At 37.5% G+C, this 26333-nt stretch overlaps 1 protein-coding gene across 8 annotated transcripts in view; it reads right to left on the bottom strand.

The window, feature by feature from the left end:
• YAP1 (Yes1 associated transcriptional regulator) overlaps positions 1–26333 on the bottom strand; it is a 96784-nt gene that overhangs the window by 37542 nt on the left and 32909 nt on the right. For all 8 annotated transcript variants that reach the window (XM_052812604.1, XM_052812606.1, XM_052812605.1 and 5 more), the window contains exon 3: positions 7647–7762. In XM_052812604.1, the coding sequence (XP_052668564.1) occupies positions 7647–7762 (116 nt within the window). The remainder of the gene's footprint in view (positions 1–7646; positions 7763–26333) is intronic.

Genomic DNA, 26333 nt, shown 5'->3' with positions numbered 1-26333 from the left:
GTAGGAAATGGTAAAAGGGAGGTAGGTGAGGGTGTTCTGGAGTCCATAGCCAATGGCTGAACACAGAGTCCTGAGGTGTGTTTCCCTTATGTTCCAAATAGCAGCTCTCGAGAAAACCACCTTTCATCGCTATACAGTTCATAAACCACTCACTCCCACCTCTATATGATCATGTACATTCATCTGTATTTTGCTTAGACTGAACACTATTCTTGAAGTTACATTCATCTCATCTTATCTGGCAGATGCTTTACAAATATATGTTTTTGAATTCTTATACTAACATAGATACAGACTTTTAAAAATATCTGAATTAGATACAGGAAGATCATGCCTGTATTTCTTTAGATTTAAGTACAGTCCTAAGATGGTATAGCAAAAGATCCACTACAAATGGTAAGAATGTAAAAGAAATTAGAACAAGACCTGCTGCAGGAAGCCACATCATATTTCAACCTCTCCTTCCACTCTTCCTCAGTATAATATGGTAATACACTAGCAAAAGCCATCTGGCTGCTAGACTTGGACTAACAGACCATTCTGTACAATGTGAGATACATTAAATATGCACAAACATCATAATTTCACACATGAGATTCAGATATACGCACAAAAATGTGTCTGTATCTGATAAATGCCCGAAGTACCTACTAAATCCATTTTTAAACTACATTAACTCTTTGCCTGTCATTTTGTCCTAAAGTCATGCTCCTGTTGAAGAATTTGTTGTCTAAAGCTGGGGGGTGAGAGGAGGGGAAGGACAGATTTGTTTGCTTAATGTCAAAAGATGTTCTTGGAGCAATGTCAAAAAGAGTAAAATAATAATTCAAATGCATTCCAGTAATATCCCAAGGCATAACCAGGACAAGAATTTCTTACCGTGGTCTTTGAAGATCCCCTGCAAACTACATTTCTAATTTAAACTCTTTCATTTTGGCTCAGAAAACAATGCCCTTCTCTAGCAACCTCACTATTCCACCATTAGAGCTACAGGTTTTTGAGTGAGGAAAACCAGTGATCTAACGGTTGGACATTTCCTTCCCATCCTTAATGCTCAAAAGCTTTACATGCTGCATACAAGTAACAAGAGTACCTCAGCTTTTATCAGAGGCTAATGAACAGAACAGACAAGAAAGAGTGACAACACTGCAAAACATTCATAAACCCTAACATACTCATGACAACACTGCAAAACATTCATAAACCCTAACATACTCATGAATCCTAACACATTCACAGTGTAACAGGACTTCAATGCAGAACTGGAAGCTCAAGTGCGAAGAACCCTATACTTTGTTACCATACCCAAAGACCAGCCAGCTAATCAGTGAGATGCTATTTTATAAAACGGGCAACACGAGCACAGTGATATGCCCCACATCATCCAAGTGTAGAAGCCAATGAAGAACCAAAAATGTTCCTTGACTGCTAAGCCAACACACTGGCCATGTGGGCAGACCTTCTCACTACCATTCTCCTCAGAGTCCTTCTAAGCCACACATCCCTCAGAGATGAAACTCAGCAAGAAATTCTCTTTTGAACTGCAAAGCCAAAAACCCAGCTGGCTCTAGGAAAAACAAAACTAGCCTTGGGGTGTCAGTCCTGCTTAACATTGAGTAAAGTATACACTGGTCCAGCATGTTCCTTTGTAGTAAATAAGAACAAAATGCCTTTGAAGCAGGATGCCAGGAGCTGATCAGTCCACCTACCTGGTAGAACAATACTGCTTATGAGATTCAGTGATCTGATGAGTACTAGCTTACTAGAGACAAACCTGGGCAAGGTTCTCTTTCTAAATAAAATGCAGAGCTGTGGACAGGACAGGAAAGGAAAGGTCTGTCTGCTCACCTGGCTGTCATAGTAGCAAGTCTTCCTTGCTAAGTGCCATCAATGGCTGCAGAAACAGAACTTTTCGCTCTAGAAACTTGGCATTAATCATGATGTTGCTTTCTTCCTTGGCCAGTAAACTGCTCTCGTGTTTCTGCTGTTAGCCCTACATGTTGAAATGGTAGTTCAAAAATTGATTAGTACTGCTTTCTGTAATTCCTATTTGGTTTTGTGAGCAGTTGTGAGACCAGAAGACTGTCAAGTCTGATTTTGTAACTGGCTGTCTAACTACATCTGTATTAGAGGCAAGTAACAGAGGAAAAATGGAAAACCATGGTGAAGAACAGCAGACACATTCACTCTGAGCATCTAGGAGAATTCCTATGCAATTACATGTCCCTTCCCCCCAAAAAAGACTCAGTAGGAACAGAATTCCCAGCATTAGCTTATGACTTAAGTTATATAAGCTCTATGTTGCTGCTCTTCAGACCTTCTCACTAACATTTCCATAGTTACTGTAGCCCACGTTGTACAAAACCAGCCATGCTGGGTTTAACCACAAGTCCACTTAGCCCAGGCACCCAGCCTGGGGCGATGGACAGATCTTGTTGCTGAAAGCAGCCTGTTTAGTGATTGTCACACTCTATAAACTTTTAAATAAAGCACTGAATACACATATCGACCCAAAAAGTACGGTGGCTATGAATAGTCACTTGGCCTCCAAGTACCTCAGGTGATTTCTTGTGCCAGATTCTGTCTACTTACTAGGTACCCAAGGATCTCTCTTTCAAGTACTTTCCCAGTCTCCCCTTGAACCTTCGTAAACATTTAGCACCAACAATATTCCTGTGGCATGGTCTCCTACTAGTTCTGTTTGGTGCCTCCTAGGTCAATTGAACACAATCATAACCATAAGCTTACAATTCTATGAAATTATTTGCACAGGGGGAGACAGCCCTTCTAGGGAACGCACCATTTACTGCAGTATTTTCAAAGACAAGGTTATCCAAAAACTAGATTCCCATTTCCAAATGTAAGCGCTCCTTACAGAACTACTGATAAGGCATACATCTGTAAATAAATATTTATATAACTGTGTAACTTAAATACATGTCATTTTAAAAGTCTGTGTGCATGTCTCTGTTTGGTGCATGACTCCATTTTTTGGTGAGTTTTTACTTTCTCAATATACCATTTTTGCCATGAAATGCAGAGTCTTGAACGCAAAGCAGAGCTCGCTGCTGGCAGATAGAAAGCAACAGGAAGAGTAACAAAAGCAAAAATGTAGTAGAGACTCAAACAATGGTGGGATACAAAGTAGATCTTGCAAGTCCCTACAGTTTCTGATATTTAATTGTAAAATAAATGTAAATAAAGATGTATTTTATCACAAGGTTAATGCATATTAGAGAGCATCTGTATCTAGATATTAAAAGAATATGCATAGACAACCTAGGAACTGGAACACTTATGTTCAACAGCAGGAATCACCTTCACCTAATACAAACACTGATCTCCAAGAACCTTCCTAATCTTTCTCTGTGAAAGATGAAATTTTTCCCTTCAGTCACTGTCACTGTGATTCCAAAACTTTTTCAAATTATATCAAAGTCTACAAAATTTACCTGAAGTCCACCTTTATTCTGTCAAATCAGTAAAACTTACAAAAAGACACTTTAAAAGGGGGCATTTTTTGCAGATGACGAAAGAAATGAATATTACTGTCATGCAGATACTTAGAAACTAAGTTTCACAATAGATCATATGTAGTGTTGACTGTACACAAAGCAGAATTGGTAGTATGACTGGTAACATAGAAGAGAAATCTGCAACTGAAGTGAGCGAGAATCTAAGAAAAGAGCTAGAACTTGTTTTAGTAATTGCGATATTCCTCCTTACCCTCCTGCCCCCCAAGGGGGGAAAAAACCTCAAGAGTTATGAATTCGAGTGTCCATTTTCCTGCCAATCTTTAACATAGTACTACAGCCTTCCCCTAAGAGGCAATGGAATTACACTAGGTCTAAAAACTTTCACCAGAAAGCCCAATTCAAAACTGCAATCTAAGAGAGAAGACAACAGGACAAAGATAGGTAATCTGCTCCAAAGCTAATTATCTGATGTCTATGCACAAGCAGAAGGGGCTAAAGCAGTGCTGTAAAGCATGATTCAGGAAGTAAAAGTATCTGAAGAATGGAAGTATGTAAATACAATTACTATCCCATCTCTGGTTTATCAACTGTAATTGTATAAGAAACAGGCATTGTTTACTTTCAAATTTATAACTTTACCTCAGTAAGAAATGCATAGGAGAGGTTCCTCAGAAGAACAATGTACTGTTATTACTTACTTTTTTTTTTTTTTTTTTTTTTGTAAACCCAAAACAGAAGAACATAGTTTCTCCTGTAATACCTTTAGGAAAAAAAATGGTTAGAAACACACACATACACAAAATCAGAACAGTCAACACTAATTTTTATATACATGTTGCATATTTAGAAGTAACAGACTTGTTTTCTTTCCATTATTGATGTGAAAATGCAATCCTATTTCACAGAAGATTAACCAACAAATGGCATCTAAAAGAGCACTGTGTTTCTCTGCATACATATGGCCCAAAACATTTTAGCTGATTACATGTAGCAAGCTAAGTTCAGCAAGACTGAGACAAAAAAATATCAAAGAACCAAAACAACGGGGAAAAAAATTCTCACTTTTCACATACTGATGCCCTTCTGTAAAGGATGTATGCTAACTAACACTCATAAACCAGTTCATTCACAAAATCATGCCAGGAACAGATAAACCTGGTTCAGATGCCTATGAATTTCTTTAAAGAAATGTAACTTACAGCAAGATACCTGGATTATTATCCAGTCTTAGCTGCCTCAAGAGGTGGGATTTCTTAAGGAAAACAACCTAAAAACCTCAACCTCATGCTAAACTATACCTTCCCTGTTTTTATTTTAAGCGCTCTTTTGACTTGCCTTCACCCGTACTACACCTTCTAGTTTTGCTTTCTTCCCATTTTCCCTGAGCTCCCCTTACCCTATTTATCCAGAAAAGACAACAGGTTTATCTTCAATATGCAGACAGCACCTTTCTGAGTTCTGTTCTCTCTCCCTCTTCAGTTTGTTTTCTTGTTCTTAATTCTAGCTAATGGCTAGAATTCTAATTCAGGCTAAATGGCTAAAGCTTCTAATGGCTTTCAAGACAGCTGCTAAAAATCCTCTCTCTTACGTTTTACCACAGCAACTTTACTCACAAGCTCCTATGGCAGTCTGTAATTAAATATACTGAAACTTGGACAGTAACTTCTGATTAAGGGTTACAATTAATGAGCGCTATACAAGGATGAACCTTACAGAAAGGAAAACATTCTCCCTTGTGGCATTTCAGACATTTTTTTGCAAGTCAGTGACCTCCAGCTGTCACAATACTTACACTTGGTTTTTCCCAGTATCTTTCACAGAAGGCTCTCAAAGCACTAGGGCATGTTTCATTGCCAGCAATATTTCATAACAGGAAACTTCTGTCTTAAAGGTCTCAACTTTATTTCCCAGTTCTTGAGGATGAATATCCAAATTAGAATATTAAGTAATCTTATATTTATGATGTTAGCACTCCAGATTTAAGTTCCACTGTGCTGACGTGGTACATAGTTACTTGATTTTTCCATCTCTCTCAAAGATTCTTTACAAGGCCACCAATGAAGCCCAAGTTACCATGAACTCAGTAGTAAAAAGTAACAGAACCAGATATAAGAGACTTTAGTAAAAACAAACATACAGCCATAATTTAAAGTTAGTACATAAAGATTTGCCAAATCAGGTATCAGAAGCAGAATCATATCCAATAAATGCAGGTTCAGTATTATTTAATTCAAAACAGACTTTTGTTAAATGCAAGTAAGTTAAGGGTAAGCAGGTGCATCCAAAGAGCCAGTTCCAAGTCATACTACCTCAACAGATTTAAGCTTAAAAAAAGCAATGCCACATAAACACATAACTCAATATACACAGAAGTTCTGATTTCTTCATGCACTTTATCAAATTCAGAGCACTGGGAAAAAAACCCCAAACTTTACAAGATTTTCAGTTCATATCCAATACAGTATCATCTGTGAAATTAAAAATAAATGTTCAATGAGCTTGTATTCAAATAAGTGCTTTCTCAAGTCATAAGACAACCCACTTAAACATCTCAACTCTTCTTTATTGCATGAGCAACAATATCTATGCAGGATCACTTGCTTACACGCTTACATCAATCAATTACATGTAAACTCTTTATTTTCTTTTAAAAATAATACTGATTGCTAGATTCTCTTTTAGATTTTTATACCTTACAACTAACCAGTTTATATTTTTTTTGCTAAGGACCCTTCATTTCTTTCGAAGTACATAAAGTGAATCCTACTTCACTATCAATATTTTTTCCTGTTAATTCTTGGAACAACAGAAGATTTGAGGAGTTATTTTAAAACACAGAATTTATGTCAATATTCAAAGAGCAAGCATCTAGTTTTAGCACAAACAAGATAAGCCAAAAGGCAAGATAGACCAACGGAACTGTTTCCTTTCTCCTATTCTCTGTTCTTCAGAAGTGTCTCTACAAAAACATGCCATCTCTATTGCTGCAGGTTTCCTGGGATATATTTACAGAAAAAATAATCACAGATACTATATTTTCACATCAGAGCCTGAGACCTTAATTGCTCTGAATCATGACTTCCTGAACTTCAACAGGACTCTCATTTGTTTCAGGATAATCCAACCTCCTGGCCTAGCCAGCAAAAAGTTTGATTAGCTTCCCCTCTAATACTCAGTCATGAACAGCATAGTTTGGTCACGCCTGTTAATCTTTTGGTATTGTCTGCAGTATATGAATTGCAGCATGAAACAAAGCTGTCTAAACGGACAACAAAAAGCAGCACCAGAGAATAACCTTTGTGAAATACAGGAACAGCAGACATACACAAAATACAATCAGTCTGTGGAAAATATATAAAACATGAACCTCAGTGACAGACAGAAGGTGACAAAGCATAGGGAAGAGTGCAGCAGTCAAACTAGCATGGCACCAAATTTATCTGCTGGCTCTCTGCATCATCAGGACAAGAGAGCTCTGAAATCACACAGCAGATTCTATAGCAAGAACAATCACATTTTACTGCTGTCTAGTGAGCACACCCCCCCCCCCCCCCAAGACTAGCTGAAGAACAGTTCTATATTCCAGGAAAAGATAACCAGATTTCCTCAGCTAGAGGAATAATCATCATGATACAGGATTTTGGAAATGATAGGAAAATAAGAGGAAAACCAAAACGTCACTGCTTCTAAACAAGATTTTCCAGGTATTTGCTTTATTTATTTAGGGAAGACAGGGAAAAATGAGATGTTCATAACAAACGTAGGAAATGTAAATGAATGGGAGTATACCAAGTGAGCAAGGGAAGGCAGAACACTGCAGAAGCACAATAGCTTTAATGTAAACTGACACTAATTTAATGGCAATTCTGGTCTTCATTTTCAGTCAGAAAAAATTAGACAAAAATTCTGCTTCTTTAAATGTTTGAATCATCCATTTGAAAAAATAAAAACACAAACCAAAGAACTACAGGATACTTTCTGTTGACATCATATATATTATACAAATTCTTTTACCTCAAGTATCAGTCTCTTGCTTGGTGCATCAGGCATCACCAAATTTAAAGTTTAAAACCAGGATAACTACAAGGACAATTGTGAGATTTGGACTCCCTCCTCCACAATTAAAATAGCTAGTGTATAATCTTTTTCATAAATATAAATTTTGCTTACCTGATGCTGAGTTCATGATGTTCTGCTGCACAGAAGGACTGGTGGGAGCTGTAACATTCATCTGGGAAAGCATGGCCTTCCTAGGATCTTGCCATGTTGTTGTTTGATCAATGTGACTAAAACAAAACAAAGCGAGAGTTAGGACAGTGATGCCTTCACAACAATGACCTGCTAGCACAGAAAGTTCAACAACAAAAGGTTAAGCCTGCCAACAATAGCAACATTCAAAACCAAGCAAGAACTGTTTGGATTCTTTCCAAGCATCACAGTATGTCAGGTTTTCAAACCCTTACTCTGGCCACCACCACTTCCCCAACAAGCAGCTGTAGTGATCAGAGCTAGAGCAATGGTGAGATGAGGTTCCACACGAGTATCGTGATCTAGACTGTTGTACCGTAACTAGATGTTGCACCCTTGAAATAGACATTCTCTTCCTTTTCTCATTGATTAGTTACTTGTCATTTTTAAATCTGACTTCAGAGGCTTTCAAACCAAGCCAGTTATGTTTGGAATCTCAAGCACAGTCCAGTAACTTGGCATGACTGAGTTAATTTTCAGTGCCTAGGGAGTTGTAATGAACCGGCTAGTGAGTAACCACTAGTGTTCCCAAACTTTCTGTCCATAGACCACATCCTCATATTATTTGATGGACTACCCCCCTCACCACTGACAACTGAACGATTTCTCCATGGTAATTTAAGTAACTAGTCACACAAGAGCAGTAATATGAAAGTGATGTGCAGCTGCCTTTCAACTCCGTGTGAAAAGATGAGGACAGCTGGACTGTCAAGTAACCCAACTAGCCCTCTGCAGAACCTAATTACAAAACTTTGGGAGCTTAGATTTATCTGTTTTGAAAAAACTGGAAAGTACATTCAGCACTGTCATTCACAAAAATATGCAATTCAATGAAAATACAGAAGTTTAATGAATGATTACTTCACCTTTTGAGTATGTGATTAGCATGTTTGGCTAATGAATAACAAAATGCAGGCTATTCATAACAAAGATCAACGGTATCTTGATGCCATTAAGCAACACTGCTCCAAGAAGTACATGCAGACAAAAATAAAACTACTAATACACACTGACTATTGACAACAAAGCTTGTTATTGATTCATTTAGAACTGGTAGCAATTAAGATTCATACACAAATAGTATTGTTTTCAGTTAGAATCCAATGCATCATTAACTTGGTACCATTCTTTCCTTACATTAATAATCCTTATAGTTACTTTTTTCTGGATTACATGGAATGCCCATATTCATTTACTTCAGCAAACCCACAACATTTAAATCTGCAATATAAATTCTATCGGTGGTCTGAGTTCAAAACTAGGTACTCCAACTCATACCTCTGCTTTGTACGCATGTCTTGCATTGTGTTGTGTATGTATCTTGGTGGATCAACGTGTATTTGTACTGAACTATCAATCACGTTGTAAATTTTCCACCTTTTTATTGGGATTAAATAGTAATTGTGCAGCAACTGTTCCCAATCCACAGTTTCTCTTATTTTAAAGCATAGTCAAGTTTAGGAGCTGGTACTGTATTATTTTAGACATACTAAAGGGATAAATAATTCAGATTTGTCACCTCAACACTAGCATCTTTGTGGACACTGACAGCTGACTTTGTCACCCGCTCTGCACCAATGAGAAAGGAACCTACATAAGTACTGCTAGAATGTAATTCATTTGATCAATTTAAGATCAGAAGGTGAATCAGGCCTATCTTCTCCTTCGAGAAGGGAACTTAAGTTAACTAAGTCAAATACAGTGACATTAGAAGAGATGAATCCCAAACTTTATGTATTTGCATGACCACAACATCCAAGAGCTAATCTAAGACCTCACCATAGGTTAAACTGGACGAACAAAACAGAAGATTATTTTCTTCCTGCCCTAAGCAACTAATTGCTATGCCAAGAAACTTACTAACAAAAACCTTGATTCCAATTAATAAAAATGTGCTCCACTGAATTATTAACTGTTTTTAACATGTTCTTTGATGTTCAAAAAATTGGTATTTTTCCCCAAAATACTAAATTTTGTAACTACATCATCATTTCAAACAAGTGACCATGAATAGATACAAATTCAGAAGATCATAAAATGGGGCGGTAGTCACCAAAATAATACTCATGTAGAATTATTTATCACATTCTAATCATTGAAGGGACTTTCTGTTACAAAGGTAGAAGGTATCACTAAATGGCTTTTAAAAAAGTTCTGGTTTAAGATATGTATATTTTACTCCGGCAAACACGCACACAAACAATTCCAGGTCAAAGAGTTACAGACACACTGTAGCAGGGTCACAAAACAGGCAGGAGTGTTGCTTGTACAAAAATATAATAGTAAACAAAGCTCTACTTTGTCTGCATGTGGCAACTACTACCAGTTTTTCCTTCTATACAGGAAACCTCCCGTTACTACAGCGTTAATTAAAATGGTGTCACTGCCATCTTAGTTTCCACAATACAGCTCATTTAATACAGGTACTATTAAGCACACTGTCTTTGGTTGTGTATGTTTTCCAACAGTTTATTTATAAAACAGGGTACAACATAGTAAAGACTGCCCTATATATACTGGACTATACATAAACCTTCATACTGGAGAACATTTTTTCACTTTTCTGCCGGTCAATTTTGCAAAGCAGTAAAAGCAGGTAAAGATAATACAGACATAAAAACACTGCACAGTAATGCTTCACAGACTATGTGTTTAAATTACAGTATCAGCATGTGCCACTCCTCCCCTCTATTTCTGATTTGTTGTATTTGCTCAGCTCAGTTCTGGGAACGGTAGGAACTGGGAAAACACCACTGCACCGATGATAACACATTCATTTATTTCCATTTAACTCCTATAAAAATCTACGTAACACTATGAACTTATAAAGTATCTACCTAAGGTACATATTTTATAGCCTTTGTTTTTATATGCTATTTGAGTGTAGAGTAAGAAACAGAAGGAAAAAAGTTGTCTCACTGCATTACAGAACCATTTTTGCAGTTAACTGTAGAAACACACTGAAAACATTCACCGGTTTTTCCAAACATATCTGAATATGGAATAGATGAATGGACTATGGAAAAGGCAATTTTAAAAGTACCTCCAATTCTGAGCATAAAGACAGCATTATCAATTCCTCCAGACTGCTTAAGGATATAGTTAATGTTCATATGGAGTTGTTAACACAGATAACTATTTTAGGCAACAGCAGCTTCCAACTTTTCCCTAGCTGAGTATCACTTGCGAAAAGTCAGCATGTTCCTTACTTGACCAACTAAACTCCAACCAGTAGTAGTCTTAGAGCAAAGAGCCACAGAAAAAAAGTCTCAAAGTAATAAGCGAGCTGATTCTCAAAGTAAGCAAGCTGTTTACATTAAAACCATACTAACCATAAGGCTGGTTCAATAAGGCAAACTCTTTGTCCGCTCCCACTCAGCTCTGCGCCTCCTGACCTACATATCCATTTCTCCCACACCTTCCCTCAAAACCTTTGTCTTCAACCCATCAAACCACAGTCCTTACATGTATCTTACCTGCTCCATATCTTGAGGTTTTGAATACTATATATGCTAAGAAGCCACTCAAAACACATCACAACAGATCAGTTCTTTTCCACAACTTCCAAAATCATGCTCATCAACTTATGGAATACAAAGCAGGCAAACCCCCACTTCCATGGATGAAATGTTTAAATAAATCCTAGTACTACAGGAAGGAAGGTCTTCATTTTGTTCAATATGCAGCATGTGCACAAGCGTAACTTACTATAAACACCATGTATTTCACATTATCAAGTTAAGTATGGAAACAGCACGTTCTCCACAGGTAAAGATCTTTCCTTCTGTTTTCAATAGCAGTGCAGAAAAGGTCTAAATGGACATCACAAGAACTCGACACCAACACTAGATTATCTTTCCCTGCACTAAACACATTTTTTCCATAGTAGCTGCATTACATGACAACTGCCCCAATCCTTGCATTCATTATCTTCTATTATGCCCTGAGCCATATCTTGATAAAGCAATACTGTCAACCTCAAAATTTTTTAAAAATATTAGCAAATTATATCAAATCAATGAAACCTATAAATCAGCTATTATATTTAGTACAGTACTATCAAATTAAACTTAAATTCTACCTACTCACAAACTAGAATCATGCCTCTGTACTGTGTGCACAGAACAAAATGAGTAAATATTCTTCAGATTAAAATCAACATCTCTAGGACAATCAAGGAATGTAAGACATTTACTTCATAGAATAAATTCTCAAATCCAGCATCTAGCTATCTGACACTATCTATTATTGTTCATTTATGTCTAGGTGAAGCAAATCATCATTATATCAGACAAATGTTGTATAAACTAAGGAAAACAACTTAGACTGTACCATAAATGTAGGTCTATGGTAACAGGCCTCAGAAGAAAAAAGCTAAAACACCCAGAACATGCTGAACATTTGTTAGCAAATTTATGTCAATTCTGGTATCAAAAAGAGTGACTGTTCCAAGCCATACCACCCCCCACTCTCCACCAAAAAGCACTTTCAAAGTGCTATGCATTATGAAGAGAATCAAGCTGCCTCTCCCCACCCATCCCCAAGTTTTACAGTCATACACAAATTATTTACATATTGACAAGAACAACTTTAAAGAAAAATGTTCTCATTTTATGCACACAAAGCGCATTTCTGCAGTCACTAACAGTCGGAACTTCTAATTGAAAGAAATCTTTATTGGCATTAAATACTATCACATGCCTGAAGATTTGTCAGATTCCATTTCTAACCTAATTTTAAAGAGTTCGTGGTTTGAGCTTTTTTGGGGGGGTGAGGGGGTGGGGGGGGCTTGTTTTTTTGTTTGTTGTAGTTTAAAAATAAACCAAATACCAACAGAAAAGAAGCAGGAGATCCAGAGACCCAAAAAATCATATTTGTTACTTTTTATTGAAAATAACCTTTAGATGCTGATAGACTAATAAAATAAAACCACTCCTAAAACCAGAGAACTGACCTGCCTTTGCACAGCGTGATACACCTTCATATTTGTACTCCAGTTGCTGCACTGAAAAGACATGAACTGTATTATGGAAAGCCATGTCAGAAACGAACTAACACACAAAGGACACTCAAAAAAATTAATTAAATCCTTCAGGAAAGGCTTATCTAAGAGGCCTTCAGTTTTGATATTCCATAGTATTTATTGCAACTACAGTGTCCCTGTTGGCAAGTACACTTTTCAAGGTATGTTGAGGACTTCATTCATATAACAGAATTCTCAGTCATTACAAAACCATGACTCTTTCTTCCTCTTTTTTGCCTTTATTAACATAAAGTCACTTTACATACTGGTGCACGTCTGCTACGTCATTTGTAGTGAGAACCTTCCTTTCACAAGAAAGGATCTTGTCAGAAAAGATATTATGAACATAAGCAGGCCAGAAATTGCCGGCTTATTTTACTAAAATGTGTAATAGAAATGTGCCATTAGGAAGAAAAGCAAAAGACAGTGACCAGATATTTTAATCTTAGGTACCAGATGAACATACTATACGAAATTTCTGCAACAGTAAAAAAACTGAAGAGGTCTGACCTACACATAAAAGAATACAAACAAGGCAGGATAGATCATCCATCACTTCTCTTTGCATTTGGACATGATTCTTGATAAAAGGACATTTTAAAAAAATAGTCACAAACATTCAGAAAGAGAAGTTGTTCTTCAGTATAAAAGCATCACCATAAAAAATGATGCGAGCATCTCTCAATAAATTAATGCTTGTGTTTTACAATGTAGACAAGACATATATTTTATGTCTGTGAGAAAATTATTTCCAGTCTCTAGTGAAGTTGAGATGACTAACTTTTATTTTGGTATTCAGATTTTTGGGACTGTTTTAGGAATTCGCTGGAAATCTTATTTTATTAAAAGCAAAACACAAACACACACCACTGACCACATCATGACAGACCTACCAAACTGTTGACTTGGCATTGTGTACTTTTTGTATTGGGGATGGACAGGCAAGTACCTGTGTAACACAAGCAAGCGCACAAATGAAGCTAAATCTAATTATTTGCTAAACTTGGTGTGAAATTTCAACTTTTCATTATATCCCAAATGTGAACTGCTACATTGGCAAACATGTCACCTATGATTCTGTTTCACCTTAAATGACTGAGCTACAGATTCTATTCTTTCATATTTTTTCCTTTGTCTTCCTAACCAGCTGGTTTCCTCAATCCACATAATGCATGACTTTCTGAAAGGTTTTTCCTTTTTATTTCTTTTCATCTAAGAACCTTAAAGATTAGATTAATCACGACCAGAGTAAGTGTCTCCTCATAAATGCCATTACTGAATTATTTCAGAGCTATCACCAGTACATTTTAGTAATCAGGACTTGATGTATGTACTGCAAGTTAGTTGTCCTGGTGGTGCCAGGAGAAACTGAGTATTTCTTCTCTTGAAATGACCATAAATTGTCTCAAAAAAAAAAAAAAAAATCAACTTCAGTCTAACCTCTTCACCAAATCTTATACAAACTTGTCCTGTGCATAGGCAGTGTAGGCTACCTGCAAGATACCCACGTACCTATCATTCTAGCAGGCAAAGAAAACAGAGTATCTACTTCTGCAGAGGCCTAACCTCTACAGAAGAATCACAAATGTGGTGGTCTGACCTTAGGGCAGCTGTGAAAGTGACAGTATCTACTAATTCAAGAACAGAGCTGGATGCAAATTCCTAAGAAGGGCGGCAATAGCTAGAAGGCCACAATCAGTCTGACATGGCAGATGGGCTAGGAGACCCCACAGGGGAATTTTCCACAGTTTGGTTTAGAAATGGGATGAAAGAAAAAGTTTAGTGTAGAAACAGCCTCAGCATGAACTGCTCTGATTACCACTCTCAAAAACTGGAGTGTAGCATGCAGAGATTTCTGGGTTATGGCTGATGATGCTCTTAGGATATAACACACAATGGAGTGGATTCAGCTTTGCCTGAGGGCAGAAGCTGTGACATTCTTTGTGCACCCTTTTTTCTACCCTATTCAGTGGATTTCAAGAATTGGAAAAGATTAAAACATGAAATTAAATCTTCAGCTATATGGGCCATTTTTAATTAGGTGTTGCTGACTTAAAAGTGAAGTACATTTCTTTGCAAATGCTGTACCAAAGTTAGAGATTTATACCTTAAGTAGCATTAATACATTGTTTGAGATGACACAGTTTTCAATTCTAAGCAGCAACAGTAAAGAGAAAAACCTGACGGGGAAATGAGGCAGCCCTGGTAGCAATTATCTCTACCCCCAATTCAGTCCTCCATAAACACTTCCCTGAATTTGCACCACTACTAGACAAGGAGACACACTTAAAGTGGCCCCAGATCCTTTAAGGACTTTCCAACTGTCTTTGTAAATAACGAATCCAACAAAAGGAAAAACTGTTGGTCACACAGCAAGGAAAATCTCATCTGCTGAGAGATGATAGTCCACCCATTGCTTGGGAAAGCACTGTGTTTCCGCTTGTCCTCTCCATATTAACTTGCAATATTTCCTTAGGTTTCAGGATTATTACAGCCTAATACATATAAAAGCACACAGCAGTAAAATCCATAACTTCTTAATGTTTCGCAAAAATGTCAGAAAAAAACCCTAAAACTCCTAACACAGTTAGCCTCTTAAGGACAATAAAGTCTCTAGGCATGACCTAATTGCCTCAAAGAAATAGAAACATAGATAAAAGTTTCTGAATATTGCTGCAATACACAAGATGGCTGTATTTTTTAATTTTCCATATTTCTTCTGCTTGACAGGTCTTTATGCATTAACTAAACAAAGCTTGTGTTGGACTACTCCATCTACGCTACTGATGATGTCCTCACCAAAACATACCAAAGGGATACAATGACGGAAAGCATACTGATGATAGGACAATAGACAGCTCTATCTTACTTTCAGCTTTCAAAAACATACCTGAAAATCAAAATGCAATGTGTTGTGCCACAGCTGTGATTTCATTAACTTTGAGACAGAACACAGGCAACATGCATGAGAATGGTGGGCACAAACATCCTGTTGACCAGGTGGGAAGACAGCCTGTCAGAGCTCCAGCCCCTTAATCAAAGTGTGAAATAGAACCATATATGCTATCCTATGTAATTACAGCCTTAGGCAGCAGAAATTCATTCAACAAATTAATAGTTTGAATCTGAACTAGAACAAGGCAGTAAGAGGAACTTAAATGCCTTAAATGTCTCTGACAAAAGTCTAATTGGCGCAGAAATACATTTTGCACACAGTCACTAATAGTCAGGCAAGTTCTTCTACAAATCCCTCTGGAATTTATTCCTAAAGTGGTTGCAGCTTGCAAGATGCTAAGAGCTACCAGAAATTCCTGAAAGCATGACCCATAAAGCCATGGACACTGTTACACAAAATAGAGAATTTTTGCAGCTACACAAAATACAGAATTTAACATTAAGGTATTCAAAGGCGCCCTTCATTAGCACTGGCCTGCATGCAGACAGTGCACAATACATACGCCAAGGACTTAATGCTAAGCTTACGGCCTGATTATAAACATCTTGCTGGTTTTAAGTTGCAGAACAGCACCGCCGTTCTTAGGAAAGCACTCACAGAAAGGTCCTCACTTCAGAGTGTATAATGCTGTAATGGATGGTGGGCAGTAGGCAGTCTAACCATACATGCATGACTAATAGAAGAGATGAAGGCATTATAAGATGTTCAGAGGTTTGCTAAGGTAGCACCACTTTTATTACAATGTAGTCTTGAAACAACTGGCACTTGTCAAAACAAAAATGGAAGCAATAACATGCTTATTTTTGCATTTATTATTCCTTTTCCTCCTGTCCCTCTTCCCACCCTGCCCTCAAGGACATCATCTAGAAAAACAGGGCTCGTATCACAATGCTTAGAAGTATTTTAAATTGATTCTCAAAAATATGATTCTTTGATTCCTCTGTGGATTTCCCAAATAAAATAAGATTATTTTCCGAGTTTCAGAAAAAAAAGGAGAATGAGGGCATTTTCATTTCCAGGGCTTTTCCCAATACTTTGAAAACTACAAGAAACAGCAGTATTACAGAGACTAAGAAGAAAAGTCCTTGTTCTTACAGCCCTTGTACCAGGTCAATCCTTTCTGAAACTCATAAAGGACTAATTGCTGTGATCACATTCTGCATCACCAGATTTATTTAATTTTACACTTGCCCTCTCAGTTCCACAGCAGAAAAAGAGGCTACATTTAAAGAAAACCTCCCCCTTCTCTCCACTCTGCCCCCAAAGTTAAAAAGTTTGCTTCCCATGGCCAAGTCACTCAGCACGCTCAGAATTTATCTTTCCTTCTCTCCTTAATTTTAACTGAAAGAGATAAAGATATATCACCAAGGAGGGCAAATCTAAAGGAAGAACTGTCTCTGCTGCTATTTCAAGTGAAATTACTGGGTTTGTTTGACTTTACAGATACCCTCCTACACCCCTGCTTAGCAAACACAGGAAGACATTCTCAAGATGCAATCATTTTGTCTTCTGTAACACCAAAAACAAGATTACACAAACACTAACTTTCACATTATTAAGGGAAGGGCAGATGATTTTCAGAAGTGATGGGCCATAGAATCTTTTATCACTTTCTTGTCCTTTTATCTCTGAGATTCTATCTCATTTCTCTCTCCCTAGTTAGTTCTTAAAAGAAAACAAAGAAAGCAGGAGGGAAATCAAATGCCTCTTTGCATGAACGGGAGCCAGGCAATTTTACGCCCCTTTCTATATACCCTATTTTTGGTTGCCTGAAGGTTTTCAAGTCAGAGAGGCTTGCCTAAGCATGCTGCAATAAAAGCTGCTATAGCCAGCTGCCTTAGTATCTAAAAGGGGTTCCTAGCAAACCTGTTGAATAACCCTGAGGCTAACCACCACCAAGGAAAACAAAATATTAAGATAAAAAGATTCTTTAGGTTGTTTCCTTATTGCTCTAAGTAGGAAGTCTCAGAGGGCAGTTCAAACTGGTTGCTTGAGTGTTCAGACAATGATCACTCCCAGATGGCCTTGACAGGATGAGCTGACTCTTAAGAAACCATTAGGTAGGACCTACTGGAAATGAATGCATAGCTTTCTTTACAAAGAATAAGTGAATCTGGTTTTCTTGCCGCTAAAATCATTAATATTGACAATTATTTTTAATGTATGCTTCAGAACTGACACTTCACACCTTAAATCAATCAGCTGTTTAGGTGTTCTCAGTTTTAGTCATACAAACAGTCTTACAGACTATCTTCTCCCTCATTTGAGACTGCAGCTTAGCAAAAAAACCAACTCCATTTCCTTCCTCTATACTTAACGTGTTTTTAATGTTTTTTTTTTTTCCTTTTTCACTTCCACTTCCTGTATTACAGGGTTTTTTCATCCCTTTTTGACTCCTCCTTATGACCATGTGTCAGGGAGAGCTTTTTACTTTTACAATTCAGACAAACACTACGTGCAGCTGAGGTTGGAGGCAATTATTCTTGTCCCTGAAGACTTTGCAGATTGCCACATAAAACAAAGAAGAAAATCTTCCAACAGCAAGTTGCTGCCTGAGTCAGTACTTATGAGCTACCTGCTCAGCCAACTCTAGGCAATCTTGCATACTCTATTTTTTGCCAGCAGATTATTCTTTTTCATCTCCCATGCTTCAACCCCCTGGAGACAGATTTCCCAAGCTGCAATGCACCAGAAGCAACAGATTTCTCGGCACCCAGATACAACACATTATCTAAAGGCTATGCTTTGAAAAGTTACTTTTTTTTTACCCATTTAACCTAGAGCGGCAAAGACAATACAGAGCAAAAGCATGAGAAGAAATTAAGCTACTTAGATTATATCATTTAAAATGATAGCTATAATAACTAAATGTATAGTATACTTAAATATAATAGCAATTATATTTATTTTTAGAATCGACCTAAAAATCTTTTCAACCTAAGGATTTTCAAGTTCCAGGTTCTACATTTCCCTTCACCAGTCACAAAGAGTTTAAAGAGCATCAGTTTAAAAAGTATTTCAGAAGTCCATTGTTAAATAAATAATGCAAAGTAAAACTAAATTTGAACTCAAATTTCATTGCAAGTTTCAGAAGTTATCAAATGGAAATTTTCATTTCTATTTTGTTTTACAATTAAGAATTTGGGAAGGTAACAGAAACTTAAAGTTTGACAGTGAAATCGTCATCAGCAAAACAAACTCCACCTTCTTTCTAGAAACAAAAAATAAAGACTCATGTATTCTTTAAAAGAAGTCTTAATTTATTCCATTAAATCAACATAATAAATACCAACACTTCAGCTTTTATGTATTTGATTTGTAGTAATTTGATTTGCTTTCTGAGTATCTTTTGGTATAGAGGGAATTAAAAATAGTGATTATAACATGTGCTAAGCACGGGACTTTATTTAAAAACACAACTCTTAAATTACTAACAGTTCTTAAAGTACAAATTTCATTTAGAGATATCTAACCATTTAGTCTTTGCCAAAATTAGCAACTATGATGTTTTATCAATAAACGTAGTGAAGTACTTATTTAGAAGCTGTTCAACCCTGCCCTTAGATGCAAAACAGATCACAAAACAAAAATCACAGATCTCCAACTTTCACTAAATTTCAGCGGGAGGTTTATAGTAAGAGTTGAAGTCCCCAATAAATCCTAAATAACTTAAAATTATCACCTTAACTTAGTATAAGTTAATTCCAAATTTACAATCCCTGCAGTCTTCATCTACTAGTCATGCAAATCAGCATTCAGCCATTGGGGGTGGGAGGTGGGTGGGAGGGGGCATGTGCTGCTGCAGTGGGAGAAGGGGGAAGAACATTATATTTACTTACTGGCATATATTTTTAAAAAACATGTACTCATAAAATATATTGTCTAGCATTTAAAATCATGCTTACTAGTAACAGGCCTCTCTAATACAATAAAGATATCAATACATCCTACCTGCATAAGAGATCAGAATACAGGTCTCACCAGAAGTTAGTTGTGTGTCTTTTTTAATGGCTAAGAACATCATTACAGTCAAGCTCTCCTTCCAGCACAGTCCCTCTCCACTTTCTCATAGTCCAGTTTAGAGAATTCCCCAACCCAAACTTTATGCTTGAATAGTATGGGGTTTATTTTCCATTCAGGAAGTGAGGCCAGCTCTTAATACAAGAACTCCCTTACAGTGTTTGCTGACCATTAGTCAGCACTTCCCTGTGACCCATCCCTTTCCTCCACTCCCTTTCAGTTCCAAATGCTGCCATTATCAACTTCCAGCTTTTCCTTTTTTGCCTGTTTTAGAAATTCCCTTGATGGTGAAGAAGCTTTTTTCCATCAGTATTAAGCCACTTTGAACTCTTGGACAAACTGAGTTCCTTTAACCTCTTCTATAAGATAGGCTTTCTATAGCCAACAGTCTTCTTATCACCTTCTACAGGGCTACTTTTGCCCACCAACCTGGAACCCAAATTGTTTTAAACCCCTCAATTCAAACAAAATTGTAAGTGCAAGTTCTGAAGGTTGTTTAGGTTTTGTCTACTTGCTTGGATTTGGCACATTCAGTAGCTAGCATATAAAATTCCGGAGACAAAGCGTATTTGTTTCACAACCTGTGTTTGGAAGGTATACTGCTACTGATCTCAGAAGTGCCAATATGTACTATCACATATCAGTCATTTCAACAGCTGAGTAATAGGACACAACTCTTCTGAATTTTAAGCAGTGAATTAGAGAACACAGTTAATGGAACAATATTCATCCCAATTCCATGTCAACTTCTCACAAAACAAGCCTTTAAATAGGCTACCCGATGTACACCCACTGGGACAAGCTGCGTGAACTGAAAATGAACACACCATTACAACATGGCTCCATCATAGGGACTCACTGTCACTGCAAACTTCAGAATATATCCACTCTTGCCCTTTAAACTCAGAAATCTAGATTGTAATCTTCAGATCAGAAGATGTAAACCAGTACCTGCAGGCAAAAAAAGGAGGATATATCGAGAGAATGAAACCCCGATACCTTTTTTAATTACTATTACTTCATAGTCATCCACAATTAGCCTGCTAAAACCTTATACTGAGCTAATATAATCCCTTTGGTTTGCCCTGCTCCAGTAATTTTCAACATTGTCATAAAATGTCTGATCTGTGTTTAGTGATCTGAATCAATTGCTTCTAGTCACCATGTACTGAAAGCTTTTTAAGACGTGTCATTTCTTCACATCAATTTTGTATTCAGAATTATGGAAGAAGGAAACAAACCACTCTGCTCTTCAGCTCAGAGTTTCTTAGTTTTGAACTGAGAGGCTTGAATAAACCAAAAAAGTAGATACTCACTTGGCTAACGCTTTCCGAGCTGTGGTTTAACACTTTATAGTTCCAGGTACTTACTCAGCAATCTCCTTCCAGAATTTATCACTCAAAGTTCAGTAGCAAACATGCACTGTTTAGTGTTATCTTTAAAATTTATTCTGCAATCACTACACAGGTCATAGTTTTAAACTTTATCTCAAAACCTTTTAAAAGTAAACTGTACATTAAAAAGAAATAAATCTATTTCTAGATACTGTGACTCTAGTTCTACAAATTGGCACATTACACCTTCTAGTCACTCTTCTTTGATACCTTGTTATCCTTTAAATATATTTTCAGAAATCTATTTCTTCAGAAAATTATTACGAAATATTTATGGTCCAATGAGAACTGAAAAGGACTGTTATGGATTGACAATATCATGTTCTTCTCTACAAGAAACCTACTTGCATTTTCATGTGTATCAAGAAGAACAAAATGTAACAGCAAAACAAGGGCAAAGAATATGCTAAAGATGACGGACAAAATATCCAGTATGCAATTGAGAAAGTGGACATGGCCCTGGAGTTGAGTGGCTCTATTTCAGAGTTCCCCTTTCTTTGTGTTCCATTGCTCCTCACCTCTGACTTGACTACTTATATTCTGCACTCTTCAGGATTGCAATCTTACCTGACTAACTAAATGGAGCTTGATTACAGTAGTCCTGTAATCTAGCAGTCTATCTGGCAACTCACCTACTCTACTATAAGGAACAGCTGCTTGGACAGCAAGCATCACCCAAGGAGCCAAATACCACCTTCTGTGCTGGAGCATGCACAGAGCTGGCTGGAAGCTGCTGCTGCCGACACTGCTTCCACATGAGAGAGGAGGAGGAGGGCCTGGAGGCACACTCCTCCTGCTCACAGAGCAGGCCAGGAACTGCTCTTTGCCAATTTTGTCAATGCAATCAATGGGGGAGGTAAGAGGCAGATGTTGGATTTGTCCCTTAAATACAGTAACTGCAGTGAGACCATATCACACTATCAGTACAAACAAGACCAATCTGCTGATGGAGTCACTCTGCTACAATTTACTTAGAAGTTCATTGGTGATGAGGGACTTCAAGCAAATCAATTTCCTGGATATCTTCATCAGATGCTAAGTATCTTATCTGAAAAACACTGTATATGTTGGAGTAACAGATGTCCTGCAGGTGAAAGCTACTGAAGAACAGTTCACACAAAAATAAATCATGTCCATGGAAAATTAATGCGCATCCTATCCAGAACTGTGTGAGGATCTAATAAACTGCTTAATTACCGAAAACCTGTAGCTATTTTGTGAGACAATGAAACTCATTTAAATTTCTGCACTTTCATAAAATTGAAGCGCACTACACTCCAAAACAATGCAGATCTGAAAACTTGGTTTACCTGGCTCCATAACTGTGGAGCTGATTATTTATTTTCAGTCATGTAAGAAAGAAGAAAAACACTGTGAACCACTTCAGCACAGTACTAGGGGTGATTAATTAGGGAGTGGCAGGGGAAAGGATGAAACATCAAAATAAAGTGAACAGTGGAAGTCTAAAAGAAGAAACATGACTTGCAGAGGAATCTGGCAATCCGGTAATATCCACATCTCTTAAGGAGCAAAGCTCCATGAAGAGAAGCTGAAGGTAGCCAAGGAAGCAGGTCAAAATCTGCAAGTTTACAAACCACAGGAAGAATCCTTGCTGAGAATGACCGAACTGTTGAGTTCACTAGACAGAAATATATTGGTCTGGGCGATTAAACTGGGAGGCAGACTCTCACTGGAATGGAAGGAAGGACTGAATAAAAACATTATGAACCGTCTCCTGTTCTCAGGCAGAGGAAGAATACAATGCACTTCAGCTCAGGTGGAGGAATTAACTCAATTTGTTGAGCACAAAACTATCACAGGAGGAACACAACTTACCAGAGAAACTAGCAACAGAAGGATACAGCTGCAGCTGAAGAACAGTAAAAAGAACATAATGGAGGAGAAGCTAAAAACTGATACAAAATTTTCCCAATATAAGAACAGATTTTGTTTGTTTTCAGATCTGTACAAGTCAAAATAAAAATTTACGTACTTGCAAAGCAAAACCACTGTTCCTTCTATTAAGCATCTGAAATGCATTGTAGGCATCAATTGAGAAAGAGGAAAACATCATCAAAAGCTGCAAAGCAGTAAGTTTTACAGTAAAAAAACATACATGCCAGCTAAGAAATGTCCACTTCTCAATGCTAGAATTATTTTTCAAAAGTGTTGTGCAATTCCTTCCTCCGTTTTGAAAAACTCATCCGTTCGTGTGTCCCCCAAAAGAAGTTCCCTCACTCTCACATTGCAAATCATTAGATGAAACACTTTCACTTCACCATAACTAGTAACAACCAAGATTTTCCCTAGTTTTGAACAGAAGGATTTTCTAAAACTATGCAACAAATATCCCAAGACCCCATAGAAATGTGTATGTATTCTATGTAAGGTGGTAACGCTGTTCTCAGCACACAGAAAGCCAGCACTGACTTAGCAGTTTTGTGCACAAAGCTACCCATTTGCTCCTTGCTCTCCTTGTTTTTGCTTTGCTGATCAAAGAAGTTGCCAAGTTTTTTCTTTACCATTACAAGGCAGGAAAAATGGCTCTCCTCAGAGAGGCCCCTTGCGAAGGTCACAAAGGTTAGCTCCACAAGCCCTGGAGCCTGCTCTGATGCTGGAGTGATTGGCTGGCTTCCCTGCAGTTACCCTGCATTTCCTCTCCTTCACAATAGTGCGCTGGTTATGGAAACTAAATATGAAAGAACGTGGTGGGGGAGGAAAGAATTTCTATGGAGACATAGTCAAAAACACTCTGAAGTTCTACTTGTTTCAGCAGCCTGAAAATCTAGCATTCTAAAACATTTGATTTCCTTCTGGAAAACTCAAAGTAAAGATCTCGGCATGTACTTCGCCCCGTAACAAAAATTCGAAAGAAGAAAAAAAAAAAAAGGAGCTTGCTTTTTCTTAGTATACAAACAAATGCATACTGGTCTGCCTTGGTCTGGAAAAAGTTATTTCTTAAAATGTTTACTTGCCCCATCCCTGGACTTAATCAACTGGAACCCACAGGTCACACTCTCTTAAATGAAGCCAACTAAACAGGATTCATATTTGTAGCACCTTCTGGCTCCTGAACAATATCACACCAGAGACATTTTTAAAATCTTACAGAATATATGAAAGCTTATTTATAGGCATCAGACTCCAATTAGTTTTAGGTCCTAAAGTTAAGTAATGAAGACATCTTGGAACACCCAGCAAAACAATTGTTACATTTCAGATGGCTGATTAAAAACACTCCCCTTTTTCTATAAATTCAAACCTACCAATCCACAGGCAGCCACAACTATTTAGGTTTTTCTTAAATATAAAAAAAATTAAACTGTAGTGTATACACTGAAAACTCTAGCCACTTTGAAACATCTGCTCCTAGGAAACAGATTCAGTGTTGGTCTAAGTAGGGGAAAGTAGCATAAAATTCTGTATATTGAAGAAGGAGCTGTTTGGGGCTTCATATTTTGGGGGGACAATTTCATATCACTTTACAAATAAAACTTTGATTCTCAGCATTGCTCAGAAAGCTTTCTTACCACCCTGAAAGTCAAGCCAGGCTCTTTCCTCTCTATATAACTGTAGGTGTCAAGTTCTGCCTCCAGTGCCATCACCCATATGTTTGGACAGGTGAAGCCAATTAAAACTCAGCCATCAGTGTTTGATGCTGAATCCACCTCTGCAGCTGTTTTGAGTTCATTATGTTACCAGGAGTCAAAAGTACTTCCAGAAGTAGTCAAGTTGTACAGCCCCACTAATGAGGTATTTCAATCTGTTTAAGCACTCTCAGGATTTAACAATATCCAGTAATAGAGACTCATACTACAGCTTTTTCTTCCTAGGAAAAATCAACAGGCTTCCTCTTCCTACCTAGTCACCTCTGTTCACAAAACATCTAGGAAAACAAACTGTCTGTATTGGGAGACAGCAGTGACCGACAATACCAGAATCCTAAGGAAAGTAAGCTGAAAACAATAAGATACATCATTAAAGAAGAAGAAATATCATAGTTCATAAAAAAGCATAGAAGTCTAAGTGTGATTTTGACCCAGTTACTTTGATCTATTCACCTGTAAAAATATACAGCAAAAAGTACAGACATCTCAAGGGGTCTCCAGAACTGCTTCACCTACAAATCCAGATTCAAATGCAGAAGTATCAGGAGAGCAGGGAGAAATCTGTGCAATAGCCATACTGTAACAAAAAGCAAAAGGTATATATAGGAAGGGGCTGCACCTGATCAGCATTACTATTTCTTGGAGAAACTTCTAAAAAAAGCACAAAACCACAATACCAAATTCCACTTTTCCTCTTTTGCAGGAGAGATTTTATGACCAACATTTGTCTGTCTTTTTAGCTGCTGTAATAAGAGATAGCACTTCTGCCGGAAAACCTTACCAAACTTCTCAAGCCTCTTTGGGGGTGCCTACAAAGGCCAGCACACCTAACATCTACCAAACCCAAGCCTTCCTCAGCTTCCATACAAATGCCAGGTGCACACTGTGCTGGCCACCAGAAGACATGGTCACCACATTACCTGAAACATTTACAATGCCAACAGATCACTTATCTTTCAAACTTGCCATGACAATAAAACCCAAGAGGAGAAAGAATTGAGTCAAGAATCAATAACGCATGCTATTTTGCTAGCAGGCATATCTTTGACCACCTCCGTATGGGACAAAAACTCTTATCCTTCTGGCTGATGTTGCTATGCAGGCAAAAAGTCTCCCACGGTAAATGCTGTGCCAAGATTAAGGCACTTTTGGACCTGCCTTGGTTACTCAGATGATGCAAGTACAAGGCAAAAAACTTCCTTTGTCACCTACTGAATCCACACTAGGGGGCTCTGCTGATGTAATCACATTTTCTGAGAGGTACTTACTTCATGACTAGATTAACCCACTCCTACCTAAGGAATTAAATGCAGTATCTGGAAGAGGTGGAACAACATCACCTTACTGCAGCTCCTGTATTCTTTCTTCCAGACGCCATGGCTAAGAGGAAGGCAAAAAAATGAAACAAAAAATACTTAAAATATCCACAAGTATCAAAACCAACAGAAGACACTAATAAATGAACAAAAACCCCTCCATAAGCAGCAAGACCAAGGCTCCACCCAAACCTGTAACATGGGAGAAGGCTAAAGTTTAGGACTATGATTTTGTAAGTTTTTATGTTAAAGGTTCAGATTGCTGTAATTCTTTAATGATGACACAACTGGG

This window comes from Harpia harpyja, chromosome 17, assembly GCF_026419915.1.
Source record: "Harpia harpyja isolate bHarHar1 chromosome 17, bHarHar1 primary haplotype, whole genome shotgun sequence".
In the NCBI taxonomy this organism is placed as follows: domain Eukaryota; kingdom Metazoa; phylum Chordata; class Aves; order Accipitriformes; family Accipitridae; genus Harpia; species Harpia harpyja.
This window is presented reverse-complemented; position numbering and strand designations above follow the sequence as displayed.